Raw genomic sequence first — 17,659 nt, forward strand, 5'->3', positions numbered from 1 at the left:
ATCAACATTTTTTTTTAATTTATTTATTGGCTGCGTTGGGTGTTTGTTGCTGCGCACGGGCTTTCTCTAGTTGTGACGAGTGGGGGCTACGCTTTGTTGCAGTGTGTGGTCTTCTCATTGTGGTGGTTTCTTGTTGCAGAGCATGGACCCTAGGTGCGCAGGCTTCAGTAGTTGTGGCACGCAGGCTCAGTAGTTGTGGCTCGCGGGCTCTAGAGCACAGGCTCAGTAGTTGTCTTGCACGGGCTTAGTTGCTCTGCAGCATGTGGGATCTTCCCGGACCAGGGATGGAATCCATGTCCCCTGCATTGGCAGGTAGATTCTTTTTTTTTTTTTTGTGGTACGCAGGCATCTCACTGTCGTGGCCTCTCCCGTCGCGGAGCACAGGCTCCGGACGCGCAGGCCCAGCGGCCATGGCTCACGGGCCTAGCCGCTCCGCGGCATGTGGGATCTTCTCAGACCGGGGCACGAACCCGTGTCCCCTGCATCAGCAGGCAGACTCCCAACCGCTGCACCACCAGGGAAACCCAAGCAGGTAGACTCTTAACCACTGCGCCACTGGGGAAGTCCCCAACGTTTTATATTATGAAAACATTAACTCTCTCTTTGATTACTTGTCATAGTACCTGGACAAACATTTGAAAATTAGTAGACATATTACAATGAGGATAACAGTAAAAATGCATCTTTGTATTATTCTCTGAATGTGTTTTTTTTTCCCTTAATGGTTAAAGCAGATATACAATGTATGTTTACTAGGCCACAAACAGGCTGTTTTGGTTAGTCTAAAGTTCATATTAAATCATGTGTAAGCCAGAATGACTTCCCCATACCTCAATATGTGAAAATTTCTTCCATCATTTCCCCCCCACTTTAACTGCAAATGTTTGCATAGAAAGCATTGATAATCAATATATTTTTCCAGCACTGTCAGATGGAGCTCCATTGCCTGCTCTGGGTTCATTCGTGTCCCTCAGTGCTAGACCTACTGTTTGGTTATATATTGGCCTAGTTATCCATGTGGGGGAAAACTAATCAGACATAACAAACTAATACAGGGGTATGCTGATGGGGAAACATTTTATAGGCTACACATTTTAGCACTAATACCCAGTTGTCACACAAGCACTGTACATGTGCTTTTATTTTTTATTCTTTTATTTTTTTTATTTTTTTCAAATATATATATATTTTTTTAATGTTGAGCCTTCATTTAATTTATTTATTTTACTTTTGGCTGTGTATTCTGTCTTCGTTTCTGTGCAAGGGCTTTCTCTAGTTGTGGCAAGTGGGGGCCACTCTTCATCGCAGTGTGCGGGCCTCTCACTGTCGTGGCCTCTCTTGTTGCGGAGCACAGGCTCCAGATGAGCAGGCTCAGCAGTTGTGGCTCACGGGCCTAATTGCTCCGCAGCATGTGGGATCTTCCCAGACCAGGGCTCGAACCCGTGTCCCCTGCATTAGCAGGCAGATTCTCAACCACTGCGCCACCAGGGAAGCCCCATATTCTTTTATTTTTAAAAAATATTTATTTGGTTGCATTGTGTCTTAGTTGCGGCTTGTGGGCTCCTTAGTTGTGGCATGCAAACTCTTAGTTGAGGCATGCATGTGGGATCTAGTTCCCAGACCAGGGATCAAACCTGGGCCCCCTGCATTATGAGCATAGAGTCTTAACCTCTGTGTCACCAGGGAAGTCCCTGTACATGTGCTTTTAGTAGTAAACTTAAAGCCAGCAGTGATACACATCATAAGTAATTATACTCTATGATAACTTAACTAGCCAATTTTTTCCATCCTGAGCATTGGGGTCAAAAATATGGTTTTAGGGACTTCCTTGGCAGTCCAGTGGTTAAGACTCTACGCTCCTAATGCAGGGAACACAGGTTCAATCCCTGGTCAGGGAACTAAGATCCTGCATGCTGCACGGCACAGCCAAATACATATATACATATGGTTTGAAGCAAAACAATAGCTTTTCATTAGAATTCTTTAAATTTCTTACCCAGTTCAGCAGTATGATCTGAAAGTTATCAAATGTTATCCATATAATTTAACTTACGAAATCCTAGTTGCTTTAATATTTCTTCTGAGATGCCTGGGGGCCTTTTGGAATACTCAAAGTTGGCTAGAGAAAGAAACTTATGGGCTTCCCTGGTGGCACAGTGGTTAAGAATCCGCCTGCCAATGCAGGGGACACAGGTTCGAGCCCTGGTCCGGGAAGATCCCACATGCTGTGGAGCAAGTAAGCCCGTGCACCACAACTACTGAGCCTGTGCTCTAGAGCCTGTGTGCCACAACTACTGAAGCCAGCGCGCCTAGAGCCTGTGCTCTACAACAAGAGAAGCCACCGCAATGAGAAGCCTGCAAACTGCAACGAAGAGTAGCCCCTGCTACTAGAGAAAGCCCATGCACTGCAATGAAGACCCAATGCAGCCAAAAAATAAATAAATTAATTAATTAATTAATTTTAAAAATATTGGTGTTATTTTTAAAAAAAAGAAAGAAACTTACAATCTGTTATTAAAAGCAGCTCAGTATTCCAGGAAAATTTGTTCTCTTAACAGGGAGAAAGAAGCCAAATTCCAGTCTTTACCAGCTTACTATAGATATTTACCTAATTAAATCCAATCTAATCTTAATCACTCCTGACAGTGTACAAAATTCTTTTCTCAAGGTTCCCTTTTTTTGCAAACCTTTTATCACTTTTGTATCCATATGATTTCCCCATCCAGAAATAACCAGATCTAGGACAAGATTATTACCATCATTTTTCCTCAACAAAAATATCTCCATTCTTTATACCTTCTCTGCCGACCATGCATATCCTACTTGCTTTACACACTGAAATGCTTCCCTTATCATTTTTAGTAGCTTTAATTACATATTTCAGTTTTTAACACTTAAAAGCCTTAACAAAACCAAGAAATAAGTAATTGAACTGTTATACCAGCATTTACTGATTGGCAAACTTAAGAACATATTCTGGGACTTCCCTGGTGGCACAGTGGTTGAGAATCCACCTGCCAATGCAGGGGACACGGGTTCAATCCCTGGTCCAGGAAGTTCCCACATGCCGTGGAGCAGCTAAGCCCATGTGCCATAACTACTGAGCCTGCGCTCTAGAGCATGCGAGCCACAACTACTGAGCCCGCCTGCCACAACTACTGAAGCCTGTGCAACTAGATCCCATGCTCCGCAACAAAAGAAGCCACCACAATGAGAAGCCCGTCCACTGCAAGGAAGAGTAGCCCTCACTCGCCGCAACTACAGAAAGCCCGCACACAGCAATGAAGACCCAACGCAGCCAAAAATAAAATAATTAATTTTAAAAAGAACATATTCCATAACCTCTAAAAACTCACATTTTTTCGCATAGCATAGTTTCTCTTTATTGTGGTACAAGATGCATGTTTAATAAACCCAAACATCTTTTGAAGTTCTACTAATTAACCCAAGGCTGAAGTCTCAGGCAAAGTGGGCTGTGTTTGTATTTCAAGGACATGATAAGAGTTAACTTCAAGTTTTCTCCTAGGCATATTTTTGTTCTCTGAGGGTCAGAATTCTGAAAAGAGTATTTTATCAAGCTAGCTTTCTCAAACTGCAGATGCAGAAAGAACCAGAAGAATTTCAAAACTCTTGGAATTTCAAAGAGTTTCATCTTAACCAATTTTCTCCAGAGTCTAAAGAATACTGTTGTCTTATATTGGTAAAAAAAGAGTATCTTTGGGACTTCCCTGGTGGTCCAGTTCTTGAGACTCTGTGCTTCCACTGCAGGGGACACAGGTTCGATCCCTGTTCAGGGAACTAGGATCCTGTATGTCAAGCAATGTGGCCAAAAAAAAATTTTCTTTTTTCTTTAGCCATAATCTCATAGCTAAAATTTTTCCAATCACACAAATGGAATATATATACACTCACACACCAGAAGACAGAACTGTCACAAATCCTCCAAGAGGATGACTGGTACAGAGTCCCAAACAAATATTTCCCCAACACAAATGGTCCTCAGTGTCAGACACATGTCAGAACCAATTGGCAAAATGCCCAGATAGCACTTTGTGCTCAAAATAGAAGTTTGCCTGGGTACACACCAGTGGACTTACTCTGTCTCGGAGCTTGTCAGCTCGTCTAGATGCATGTTTCCGTGCTACCAAGGAAAAACGTACATTGGCAGCCAGTGCTGAGCAGGGGAGAAACAGGGAGGATTCCTGAAACAAATGGTTTCGGCTGCTGCTAGGAACGCCCCCCCAAATCCCTCTCTCAGGACCAGCTAGCCACGAGCAGCGGGCTCCTCGCAGCCATCGCGGCACACGGTCATGGTGGGCGGGTCTGCTCGGGAAAACCCCAGGGAGCCAGGTGCTGTGAGAGTGCAGCAGCCCTACGTCGGGTGCCAAAAACTGTTACCGAAATTGGGGATCCGGCTGCTCGCTGCTGTAAAGCCAATTAAGAGGCAAGTTTGGTGGAAAGGAAAGTTTGCTTTATTTTGGAGGCCAGCAACCTGGGGGGAGGGCGGATTCCTGTCCAAAGGCCAATTCTCCCCCACTGACAATCAGTGGGCAAGAGCTTCTGTAGGTGAAGGGAAGGGGCTACTTGCAGAAACAGCACAGTCAGCTGTGACAGTCATCTTGAAATGGGTCATGCGGTGGTCTGACCAGCGTCATCTTGATTGTTTACATACACTTAGTCTTCAGTTCCAGGGTCGGTTTGTTCCCGTTTCTTTGAGGCCAGCTCTTGGAATTGTGGCAGCTTACGTCATGGCTACAGCCTGGTCATCATGTAGTTAACTTCTTCCACCTGGTGGGGGTTTTAGTATCTGTAAGACAGCTCACAGGATATGGCTCAGAATATTATCTAGAGCCCTTGAAGAAGAACTAAAGGTCCTTGACTATGCTTAATGACTGAACTATTACTATTTTCTCTTGTTGGACTTGTTTAGACTCAGATTTTTAGTCTTGTTTCTGCATTTTCTCACTTATCTGATTAAACTTTACTGTTTGGCTAAAGTTTTTCCACAGACAAAAGGCAGGCTGAGGACATGGGCGGCAAGGATCATAGGGTCCTGCTCCATTTCAGGGTCAGGCCCAGCCTGGACTCGCTGCCCCCTTGAAGACCAGGCCCCTAGCTCTCTGAGTCCTGTCTCCTAACTGCTGAGCCATTCTCGTCCAGGGTGGCAATGAGGACTGGGGGATGGGAGTAGGGCAGTGCCTGCCTCGGCCCGGGGGCAGCACATGGCCTAGATTGAACAGCCGTGATGCCTGCTGACAGATCCGTGGCACACACAGCCACCCTGACGTTCACGCAGATGGCGGTGCTCTGACCTGTGGGCCGGGAAGCCACATGTCTGGGACTCGGGAGATACGTAAGCGGCTAATGGAGGCTTTGAGGCTGGGCACCAGGGCAGCCGGAAGGGCATTTACAGGAGCCCAGTAGCTCAGAGAACTGAGGCGGCACTGAGCCTGGGTGGGAGGTAGGAGGGGCCCTGCTGCCAGCTTTCCAAGGGGCTTGGGTCCAGGCTTCAGGTGGTGGTGGGGGGTTCAGGAAGGTTCTAGGGGCTGAGACCAGGGGTTCTCTGTCAATTGGGGATTGGGGGGGAGCTGAGGTGGGTCTTTCGCACCAGGTGCAAGGATTCAGCTATGTCAGGGTGGGCAGTACCGAGGTGGGCAGATTGAGAAGCCTTCTAGGGTTCATCATTGAGCCCCAGGGTGCCAGGTCCTGGGGAGGGAGTGCAGGACACGCACAGAGATAAGTCTGATTGCTGGCTTTGAGGAGTTGTGTGTGTGTGTGAAGCAAACTGCGGATTTATATAAAGCAAATATGTAATTACGTGGCCCTAGGTTTTAGCTCTAAGAGTCCAGGAGCACAAAAACAGTTGCAGGCACCATGGTTCTGGTGGTTGCAGCAGGCTTCTGAGAAGAGGTGCCCACGCTTGAGCTGGATGACGGACTTAGGGGAGAGGGGAAGGACAGGATGTGGAGTGAAGGGCTTATGGTGGAGAGACCGGGTGGTGGGCACGAGGGGTGCTACAGGGTGGCTCTTGGGGTTACCCTAGGGATGGGGAGCCAGTCTCTGGGCAGGAAGCCCCCATCCAATGCGAGCTCATGCCTGTAGAGCCCCCACAGCAAGTTGGGGCCCCAGGCCTGGAATGGGGCATGCGGGGAGCTGCCCTCATCTCCAGGATCTCTCTCCTGCCCTCCCAGCACATGAGCAGCCAGCCTGCTGACCGCCACTCCACACCTGTCCACCCTGCAACGGCCACACCATGTCTGGCTCCTATGATGAGGCCTCGCTCGCTCCAGAGGAGACCACCGACAGCTTCTGGGAGGTGAGGCTTAGATGCTCCCCAGGTCCTGGGGACCAGGCAGCCTGGCTGCGTGGAGGCCCAGGCTCCCACCCACCCGTGACCTCAGATCTTGCTCTCCAGCCCCACGGACCCCTCCAAAGCCCTCCATGTCCAGCGGGCAGTTGTTGCCACCAAGTGGTTCCTACAGACCATTGAGCCCAGAGCCCCTCTGCCTCCCAGCTGCCCCTGGAGAGATCCTGTGGAATCTATGATGTGGAACAGGGCCCTCGTGACCCTCTGCTCTGGGGGCCCCGGCTCAGACTCCTTGTGCTTCACGCAGGCAGGTGCAGCACTTTACAGCTTACGTGGCCTTTCACAGCTGTGCCCCGCCTCCTACCCTATGCAGTGGGCAGGGGGCGGAGCACTGGTCACAGAGAAGTGTTACAAGTTCAGGGAGCCCCGCAGCGACAAAGACGTGGAGTCAGCATTGCAGGAGCCTTCCAAAATATTGGAGACCCAGAAAGAAATTTTCCATCGGCTTCCAAAACCCAAAGTAAAAACTGCCAAACCTAAATTAATAAGTGTTTAATGAGATGTCTACAAAACATAATATTATGTCAAGAAGCTGCAGCTCAGCTCAACGCTTATATGACTCTATATAAATATAATAGATTTAGCACGGCAAGTACAAAATGAATAATTCATTTGAGTCTAAGTCCAAATTATAAATATCCTTCTGCACTTGGTGGCAGTGAGGAAATTCTGTTTAAAGTGGGATGAGGGAGTGTATAGACGGTGGGGTGTGAGGGGGGTGTCCAAGTCTCCATCAGTGAGAGGGTCCAGAGCCCCCAGGGTGTGAGCGCGGGGTGGCCCGGCGGGCGCCCCCTGCAGGACAGGGTGGCCAGGGCGGCCGGGCGGGCGAGGCGGGGAGCCCGCGGGAGTCGTGCTCGCTGCTCGGCCGCCAGGTGGGGAACTACAAGCGGACGGTGAAGCGCATCGATGACGGGCACCGGCTGTGCAACGACCTGATGAACTGCGTGCAGGAGCGCGCCAAGATCGAGAAGGCGTATGCGCAGCAGCTCACCGACTGGGCCAAGCGCTGGCGCCAGCTCATCGAGAAAGGTGCCCCTCCCCCTCCTGCCCCATGCCCAGCCCTTGCGCACACCCCAGGCGCTAACCGGGCCCCCACTGTCTGGGTCCCGGGAGCGCCCTGCCTCTGGATGCACTTGCACCCCCCAGTCGCCGGGTCCTGCCCTGCACACTTCCCCTCCCAAACCACGCAGGCCTCCCTGTCCCCGGTCAACTCTACTTTCTGCAATTTTAGGTTGGATTAAAAACAAACAACTTTTTATTTTGAAATAATTTAAGCTTAGAGAACAGTTGCTAGAATAGTACAGAGAATTACATACCTTTCACCTAGACTCACCAGCTCACATTTTAGCACGTTTGTTTTCTCACTCCCTCTCTATTTATAGGCATAGCTTTTCTGAACCATTCAAGTTAGAGACATGCCCCTTCACCCTAAATTCTTCATGTATCACCGAAGAATAAGAACATTTGTTTACATAACCATAGTTCAGCTATCAAATTCAGGGCGTTTAATGTGGCCCATATGCAAATTTTATTATAGCAATTGTTCTTGCTGGTCCAGATCCTGTGGGATGTCTGGTCCCGGTGGCTTCCCGTTATCTGTCACCAGTTGCTTCTTCAGTTTTACCTTCAGTCAACATTCCTGGAGCACCGACTGTGTGCCTGGTGCGGTGTGCTGGCTTGTGAGAGCTCATGGGGGTCCAGGCTGCCGCCCATGGGGCTCACAAGCTGATGGGGGAGACAGGGAGTAGGCCCAGAGATGGACGCTGTAAGAAGAATTCATCAGGGCTGGAGGCCGAGGTGTGTGAGGATAGAGTACTCAGAAAAGGCTTCCTGAAGGAGGTGGCTGTTCTTGGGCCCTGGAAGATGGATAAAACTGTAGGGAGAGCAGAGGAGGGCAGTTCTGCTGCCATGGGAAGTATGGGGAAAGTCTTAGAGAAAGGAGGTGTGAGGCGAGCCTCTGGGCCAGGGGTAATGAGGACCCGGTGACCACATGGCCATTTCCTCAGGCCCACAGTATGGCAGCCTGGAACGGGCCTGGGGTGCCATGATGACGGAGGCGGACAAGGTGAGCGAACTGCACCAGGAGGTGAAGAACAGCCTGCTGAACGAGGACCTGGAGAAGGTCAAGAACTGGCAGAAGGATGCCTATCACAAGCAGATCATGGGCGGCTTCAAGGAGACCAAGGAGGCTGAAGACGGCTTCCGCAAGGCCCAGAAGCCCTGGGCCAAGAAGATGAAGGAGGTGCCTGGTGGGCGGCTGCCACGGAAGGGGCGAGGCTGGGCAGCTGGGCTCAGAGGGGCAGACTGATCAGAGGGAGGGTCTCTACAGATGTGGCAGGCAGTGCACTGCCCGCTGGTATTGGGCCCACAGGAGAGCAGCACTGCCTGCCAGAGAGAAACACCCACAGATGGGGCAGGCACTGCAGTGCCCGACGGGAGGGTGTCCATAGGGGCAGGCGGTGCAGGGAAATGCACAGATGGGTGGGCACTGCTCCTGGATACCTGGAGCTGGGGCCTGCATCCCTTCCGCCTTTTAAGAATGTGTGCTCACAGCTCCCGGTGGAGTGGGCAGGTGGGAGGGGTTGAAAGTGAACACGTTTGCTTCTGCTTACACCCTGCCCCCTCTCCCCCCCTCCCCACAGCTAGAGGCAGCCAAGAAGGCCTACCATCTGGCCTGCAAAGAGGAGAAGCTGGCCATGACCCGGGAGATGAATAGCAAGACGGAGCAGTCGGTGACACCTGAGCAGCAGAAGAAGCTGCAGGACAAAGTGGACAAGTGCAAACAGGATGTGCAGAAGGTGCTGGTCGGGCTGGGGTCTCAGGGCCCCCTGGAGTGGGTGGCAGCTGGGGGCTGCAGGCCTGGGTCTCATCCCCCCCCCCACTTTGCCTTGGTTCCTATAGACACAGGAGAAGTATGAGAAGGTGCTGGATGACGTGGGCAAGACCACACCCCAGTACATGGAGGGCATGGAGCAGGTGTTTGAACAGTGCCAGCAATTTGAGGAAAGGAGGCTGGTCTTCCTCAAGGAGGTGCTGCTAGACATCAAACGTCACCTCAACCTAGCTGAGAATAGCAGGTAGCTGGGCGTGGTGGCACGGTGGGCACAGGCAGAGGCAGCAGGGCATCCTGGGCCCTATGTTATAGTGACAGGAAGGGGAGGGCGGAGCTGCAGGGGCCAGTAGCTGCCTGGGTGTAAGCTGACGCACACCAGATACTCAAGAAACATGCTTGGATGGATGGGTGAGTGGCTAAGGTGGGGATGGAGAAAGGTGCCCACTGGGCATACCTGGAGCTGCCCACTCAGAGATTGCTCCTTGGGAGGCAGCCTGATTCCCAGCTGGGGGGCACGCCAGCACCCTGGTCTCCTGAACAGGCTCTGGCCCTCACTGAGGCTGAGATGGGGCCATGGTGCATCTTGCCCTGCACCTCTCCATCTCCCCCGTGCACAGCTATGTTCAAGTGTACCGGGAGCTGGAGCAGGCCATCCGGGGGGCCGACGCCCAGGACGACCTCAGATGGTTCCGCAGCACCAGCGGCCCTGGCATGCCCATGAATTGGCCCCAGTTTGAGGTGAGGATGTGTGGGGATGGGGAAGGGGAATCTGAAACAGCTGGAAGGAGCCTCGGGGGGCAGTCCCCCAGCCTGACTGCTCCCCTGACACCCCCCAGGAGTGGAACCCAGACCTCCCGCACACCACCACCAAGAAGGAGAAACAGCCCAAGAAGGCAGAGGGGGTAGTGCTGACCAATGCTGCTGGGATGGTGGAGTCCACATCCCAGGCTGGGGACCGTGGCAGGTAAGTGCCTCCTACGGAGCTTCCTGGGGGCCAGGGGGGTCCACATACTGGGACAGCTGAGTTTTACCTCAGGAGACAAGAAATGGTCTAAATCATGGCAAGCTTGGGCTCCTCTCAAAGGTAGTGATAGATAACCCCATGAGAGCACCTACTGTGTGCCAGGTACTGTTCTAAGCATTTTCCATAAATTAGCTCCTTGATGTCTCTCAACACTCTGAGGAGTGTGTAAATATTCCCATTTTACAGATGGAGAAATCAACACCCAGAGAGGTTAAGTGACTTGCCCAAGGTCACACAGCTGGTTAGTAAGCCTCAGAGCCAAGATATGATGCCCAAGAGGTCTGGCTCCAGAATCCTCACTCATATATTTGCCTTGGCCTTCTTTCTTTCTTTTCTTGTTTTGTTTTTTTTTCTTCCAGTTTTATTGAGATATAATTGATACACAGCACTGTATAAGGTTAAGGTGTACAGCATAATGGTCTGACTCATACGTCATGAAATGATTATCACAATAAGTTCAGTGAGCATCCGTCATCTCATATAGATACAAAGTTAAAGAATTAGAAAGAATTGTTTTCCTGGTGGTGAGAACTCTTAGGATTTACTGTTGTAACTTTCATAGATAACATACAGCAGTGTTAATTATCTTCATCATGTTGTACATTACATCCCTAGTACTAGTAATCCTCACTCTTAGCCACTGGGTTGTAATACCCCTTTCAGATGAGGGGTCAGATGTTCTCTGGGGTCTCCTTCAGCACCTCCTCACTCAAGGGCTGAGTAATGCTAATAGTCCTGCCTCCCATCTGGTTAAAGAGCTGTCAGTGAAGGTCACTGGCTCCGGACCCCGTCTTACAAGGCCCGTCCTTGCTCCAGCCTTGGTGGACTTTAGGGTCAGGGCTCTGGTTGGGAGGAGGGGGCAGCCCTAAGGACAGGGTGAGAGGCCACTCATGCTGGGTCCTCTCTCTGCCTCTCAGTGTTAGCAGCTACGACAGGGGCCAGACTTACGCCACTGAGTGGTCGGACGACGAGAGCGGGAATCCATTTGGGGGAAATGAAGCCAACGGGGGCGCCAACCCCTTCGATGAAGACGCCAAGGGAGTGCGTGTGCGGGCGCTCTACGACTACGACGGCCAGGAGCAGGACGAGCTCAGCTTCAAGGCTGGTAAGGGGGCGGGGCCGGTCGAATCTGGGGCGGGGCCTGGCGCATGGGCGTGGCCAAGACCTGGAGGGCGACCTGTGCTCCGGGGGCAAGACTTCAATTGGAGAGCAAGGGCAGGGCCTGAGACTGGCAACTGGGTGCCAGGGGCAGAATCTGGACCTGAGAATAGGGTGGGGGTAGGGCCAGAACAAGGATTGGGGGCGGAGCCTGAGGGCAGGGCTGCCAGGAGGACGGACAGGACTACGGCAGTGAAGCTGAAGGCGGGGCCTGGGTTTCTGGGGTGGAGCCGAGATTAGGTGGTTGGCTGGGCCGCCCGTGGGTGTTGAGGTGTGGGTGGGGCTGGTCTCGTGGTGATGCGGGGGGCTGGCATCCGGGCAGTAATGGGAGGGGCACTGGGGTCAGCCCAGTGTAATCAGAGGGCTTACCCGGCAGGTGGGGGTGGGGGTCAGTCCTCTCTGAGTTCCTGTCAACCAGCTCCTCTGTGTCCCCTCCCTAGGAGATGAGCTCACCAAGCTTGGCGAGGAGGACGAGCAGGGCTGGTGCCGCGGGCGGCTGGACAGCGGGCAGCTGGGCCTCTATCCCGCCAACTACGTGGAGGCCATCTAGCTACCCTGCTCCCTCCACATCACCCCCACTCCTCACCCACCGCCTCCCCTCCCTGCCCACTCTTGTCCTCCTCCCCTCGCCATAGAGTTCCAGACATATTTTCCAATCAAGCTTTTATTTTTTTAAAAGTCAAAACAGAACAAAACAAAAAAATACTAAGAGACAGAGCATTTGCCTGGAGGCCAGGGTGGTGGGACTTGGGGTGATGGCCCCAGGGTAGGTGAGGGTCTTAGGACTTAGCCCAACAGCGACATCACAACATCTGCTCTTCAGATCCCACCAGAGTCTCCTGAGCCCAGAGGGGTGTCTCCTGGACCCTTTCATCCTGCCTCAGTCCCCCCAGCCTTCCCCTCCCCACCCCAGGCTGCCAGCACCTGCCCCTATCTTCTGGGCCTGGTTTTATGACCTCTGCCTCCAGCTCCACCCTGCTCCCCTCCCACCACCTCCCTATTGTGAAAGACCTCCCCTGCAGACCCCCAAGAAGGGGGCCTCCTGGTTAGTCTTCCACTCTGCCTGGGGAGTACCCTTCTCCTAGCCTTGCGCCTCAGGACTGGTGGGGCTGGGGGAGGGATAGTCACCTTCTTCTCCCATAGAGCTTTCCAGGGGTCCCTAGACTCCCCAGGACATGAAGAGGGGTGAGTTGGAGTTGGTGACAGTGTGACTGGGGTGTAGGAGGGTGAGTGAACGGGGAGCAGGCGCAGCGGAAGGGCCAGGACCCTGCTGGGGCCCTTCTTTGCAGCTGTCAGTACTTCCGGCACAGGCTCTTCCTCAGACCCCTGCCCCCCCCACCCCCACCCCCCCCCCGCTCTTGTAAGGCCTCAGGCCGTGTGGAGGGGCCCCAAAGCCCAGCGCAAAGCCAACAACAGTAGCAGCCTCCTGGGGAGGAGGGCCTCTTGCCCTCCCTGCCTCCCTCCCTCCCTCCATGTCCATCTAAAACTGTAGAACCACTGGGCTAAGCTGGCCTCCCATGCCTCTCTCCCCTGCTCTGGCCTGCCTGGGGAGGCACTGGGGACCCGGTGCCTGTGGCCAATGGGAGAGGCATGGGTTTGCAGGAGGGAGGAGCCCCGGCCTCAGGAGCAGGACAGCCGCCAGGTCTTTCTTCCTTGTCCCCTCTCGCCCAACCCCAGCCCCTGGCAGCCCCTCCTGCTGGCAGCCCCTCCATCTCTCCAAGCCTGGGTCTCAGTTAAAGGACTTTTGTGGGTGGGAGGAGGCAAAGGGCCTCCTGCAAGAGCAGGAGTGTTTCCTGTGGTTGGTGAAAGGAAGTGGTGCTGGATTACCAGGTATTCGTACCAGGTACCAACCAGCCTTGCCCATAGGAGTGGGGCGAGGGTGCTTGAGAAGCCGACCAGGGCAGGACAAGACCCAATGAGGTAGGGGAATGATGGGAAGAGGAGTCTCGGGAACCTCCGGGGTGAGGCCTTGAGGCTTCCTGCAGCACCAGGTGAGGTTACTGCTCACAGCTGACGCCACTTCTGAGCTTCGGGCCTGCAGACACCCTACCCGCTCAGCTCCAGCAGCACCTGGACCCCAGGCCTCCAGGTAAAGACAGTGTGATACCCCAGCCCCTCCATCAGCCTCCGTCCTCTTTTGCTCCGTGCTTCTTCTCCCAGCAGCCCACTCAGGAGGTCGCAGACCCCAGCCTCAGGGCCCTGAGCCTGGTCATGTGAGGACCTGGGCAGAGTCACAGGGGCCTGAGCTGGTGCAGGCCTCCTTTGGGGCCAGGGGAGTTGGGGGTTTGGGGACAATGGCACCCCCAGGGTCGGGCAGACTCCCCTCTCAGCACCCCTGTTCTTGTTACTGTCTGCCTTCTGGGCCTCTGCTGCAGCCTGAGATGTGCCCTAGGCCCCTCAGAGCCTGAACTAAGATTTCGGAAGCCTCAGGCCTCCGGACTCCAGAAAAAAAGCCTCTTCAGCGTCTCCCCAAGGGCAGGAGTTGGGGTTGGAGGCCTCTGCCCCTTGGAAGGCAGGAAGCGAGCACATCGCACCTTAGGTCTGGGCTCCCCCTCTCTGTGCCCGCGGCTTCCTGGTACCTGGGGAGGGGCTGTGGCCCTGGCTGGACCCCAGGCCTGTCCCCCTCAGCACTCCAGCAGCCCACGCCGGGGCAGGGACTCGAAACCCATTCCTTCTGAGCAACCACCTCCACGGCCCTGTTGGGGACCACTCCCTCTCAGTCCCCAGGCTCCTCAGGACCCCAGGGCAGGAGGGTCTCCCACCCGGAAGTCCCCCTGAGCCCCACCTGTCAGTGCTGGTGTCAGTCACTCAACGCCCACCGCCTCCTGCAGCCCCCGTCCGCCCCCTGGATGCTGCGCAGGGCGCTCTGCGGGGCTCGGCGTGTACCGTGTTTTGTCCCCAGTTAAGCGCCCTTTCTGCGGCCTGGCTCTGCGAGGAGCCAGGGCTGCCCCGCCGCCCGCCACCCTAGGCTTCCTGACTCCATTAGTCCAACACCTGTGAAACTCCGAGAAGTGCTGTGGTCTCAGCAATGCACCCGTTTTGTACATGATTGTGTAATTTAAAGGTATATAAATACAAATATATATATATATAAGTTGTGACTGTATGACTGTCGATAAAATCCAGAACTGTGTCAACCTGGCTGGACGTTGTCATCCTGAGTCTTGTGTGTCTTGCGAGCGCTCTGAGAGTTGCCTGCGGTTGGACGTCTGTTGGGGAGCACGCTGGGTCCTGTCCTGGCGACCACCACGGGCTGGGGGCCTGAGGGCTGGTCCCTTCACCTTCCAGGGCCCTGGGTCCTGTCTGTACAGGGAAGGTCACACCTGATGCTCTCTAAGGCTCCAAGGCTGTGGCCTTTAGAATCCCGGGTGCCTGCTGATGAGCACTGACCAGGAGACCTGGGGCATCCGGGCTCCCAAACTCATGGTTCAAGGATGAATTTGACCCCTAAATAGGTTTCCATTTTTAAAGCAAAATTCTAAAAGTGGCCGCTGAGGCCTGTGGCTTCTGGTGTTCACAGTCCCGGCTCCCTGTGGTGTGACATCAGGCCATGCCACACTTTCCTGTGTCCTGCCTGACCTCTGACAGCACTTCTGTGTGGGGCCCCTTGTGGGGCAGGACAGGGGCTCTGGGCTCCTAACTCTGTTATGCCCGGGGCTCAGCCCCCAGCCCAGCTTCAGCTCCAGTCCCAGCCCCTGCTCCAGCTTCCCCACTCCGGCCAGATCCCCTCTGGGGCAGGGCAGGAGTCCCTGTCCCAGTCCTGCCATCAGGTCAGTGTGTCCCCACCCCGGGTCTCAGCCTCCCCCGTCTGGTTAGATGTCTCTCTGAGGCCCTTCCGGCCTTGACAGCCTGACAGGGTCCTGACACAAACCCTCGTTCAAGGTAAATATACTATAGTCCCCTCACGCCTACTGTTTTCCCCCAGCCTCGGGGCATGCTCAGGGCAGGGAGAAGAAGTCCATTTGGGGATTGGATCTGTTCTGTCCCCCGTATTCTTCATCCCCCAGATCCACCTCCAGGGCCAAACCTCTGGTTTTAGCCAGAGGACTCTTCAAGTAGAGATAAACGTTTGCCTTATTTGGACAGGCTGTTCCATGCAGTTATGGGGAGCCCTGGAGGCAGGCTCCCCTGCAGAAGGTCAGGGAATACCTAGGCTAGATGGAGTTCTGACAGGCAGGTGTGTGAAGGAGAAAAAGGATTCCGGAGTTTGCTGCCAGCACGGGAGGTGTCACTGGATGCGTGTGTGCCTCTGTGCCTCCTGCAGATCCACACAGCAGGGAGCTGCCCCCCCCCAAGCCCCCCCCCCCCCGCAGCTCCGCGTTCTGGAGCGCCTCCAGCTCCCCACTCCTCGCCCCTAATCCTCCTCCCTCCCTCCCAGCCCCAGCCTGAGATCCGAGGCCTCTCCAGGCCCAGCTGGGGACGTGCAAGCAGGTGGCTCCAGGGACTTGGGGGCAGGGTGGGCAGGCCGGAGACAAAACCAGTTCAGCAGTTCAGCAGAGCCGAGCTGGGTTCTGGCCAGGGCCCAGTCTGCCCCCTCCCCGGGGGTGGGCAGACAGCAGGGGCCCAGCGAGGCACTGGCCTGGGGCAGGGCCTCCTCCTCCTCCCAGTGCAATCCCAGCTGACAGATGCCAAGGTGCTGTTTGCTCACTGCCAGGAGTAAACTTTCTTCTGGAGACAATAAAATTGCTGAGGGCAGAAGGTGCAGTACAGGGCAGCATTTAACCCTCAGTGGTCTGGGTGGCGCTGGGCTGTCTCCTGGAAGCCTGTCATCAGAAGCTAAGCGTTACAGAGGCTAAGGGCGCTGACAGAGCAGGAGGCATGGAGGGACAGGGAGAGCCCTGTCCTTGTGGGTTCAGTTCTTGGTTCTGCCGCTGATTGGCTGTGTGACTGTGAGCGAGCACTTAACTGCTCTGAGCCTCAGTTTCATCAGCTGCAAAGTAGCGTGTGTGGGGGGGTGACCCTTACCTCACAGTTTTGTTGGGAAGGTTAATGACAAAAAGCAGTGGAAGCACCTGGCTGCCTAGTCGGCCCTCGGGTCAGCTGAGCTGGATGAACAAACGTGAGAGGAGCATGAGGAAGCCGAGTTGCTTTGCCCAGGAAAGAAGGCGGTGGGTTCCATCTCCCTCAGCACACAGATGAACCCTCAGACCCACTGCTTTTTCCCGTCAGGAGCCCTGGCCCCTCACACCTAGCTTGCAGGGCTCACAGCTTCCGGGCCCCTGAGGAGGTCTGTGGCTTCTCTCAAGAGAGGAATTGCCAGCAAGCCAGCCTCTCTTCCACTCTCGTTTGCTGCAGAGCCAGTGTCCCATGAGGAAGACTGAAGGCTTCATCCTCTCCCACAGCCCTGCTGCCCAGCCCAGAGGCCCTGCAGTTGGCCAAGCAGACGCAAGGGCTGTGGACCCCCTCACAAGAGGGGCAGCCCTTGGCCCACCCCAGGGGAAAGTCCTGATCTACAGCAGAGCAGGAGGATGGGAAGAACGCCACCATCTCTCCAGTCCTGCCGTAGACCCTTTTTAGCCCCGGCCCACGCCCTCCTTCCAGCTGACACCAGGTCAGGGGAGATGAGGGCCAGTCCAGCCCCTCGTTGGCCTTGAGGACTCACTGCCTCTCTCCCACTGCTTCTACCAATCAACTGCCCCTTTCCTTTTAGGCTCAGCTCAATGCCACCTCCCCCAGGAAGCCTCCCTTGACCACCCCAGGCCCCTGTGACCACAGCCTTTTGAGCATTGATGGCCTCCAGGCTGTGCCACTCCCTCACTGTACGTAGGACACTGGGGCCACGTCAATTCTCTAGTATCTTTATTATCCATCCCCAGGGCACCCCTGGCTTCCCAACTTGGGGGTGTAGATGTCCCCGCACCATGCCAGGCACAGTACAGAATGGGTGGCAGAGGGCACTGGACTGCGAGTGGCCTTGGCCAAGTCACTGCCGTTCTGTCGGCTCTGCTCTGGAACTTCTGGGGTCAGAGGCTGGGTGGAGGGAGGGCCTTCCCTGGGGTGCCATGAACACTGAGAACAGCCCTGGCTTCCGCCGTCCTCCAGTGGACTGGGCGCAGGAGCAGTCAGGCCCAAAGAGAAAGCACGCCCACTCCGGGGTCCCTTGGGCCCCAGAGAGCTCACTGACACCCGTGGAGCGAGGGGCCATCCCCTCCCTGACCTTGAACTCCGGATGCCAGCAGACTGCCCTGTCCCCCAGCTCAGGGTCTGGCTGAGGCAGGGCAGGCAGGAGGGAGGTCTGGCGAGGGCAAGGTTCGGGCCCAGGGCCTGGCCGCAGCAC

At 54.7% G+C, this 17,659-nt stretch overlaps 1 protein-coding gene across 1 annotated transcript; it reads left to right on the plus strand.

The window, feature by feature from the left end:
* Positions 1-6,253: 6,253 nt before the first annotated feature.
* Positions 6,254-11,932, plus strand: PACSIN1 (protein kinase C and casein kinase substrate in neurons 1; the record flags this gene model as incomplete). Its single annotated transcript, XM_082848079.1, has 9 exons — positions 6,254-6,316; positions 7,240-7,396; positions 8,374-8,609; positions 9,010-9,165; positions 9,269-9,444; positions 9,818-9,938; positions 10,037-10,164; positions 11,142-11,329; positions 11,823-11,932. The coding sequence occupies 9 exons, from the start codon at positions 6,254-6,256 to the stop codon at positions 11,930-11,932; spliced, it is 1,335 nt and encodes a 444-aa protein (XP_082704205.1).
* Positions 11,933-17,659: the final 5,727 nt, after the last annotated feature.

This window comes from Leucopleurus acutus (genome assembly GCF_964270905.1).
Source record: "Leucopleurus acutus genome assembly, chromosome: 10".
Lineage (NCBI taxonomy): Eukaryota > Metazoa > Chordata > Mammalia > Artiodactyla > Delphinidae > Leucopleurus > Leucopleurus acutus.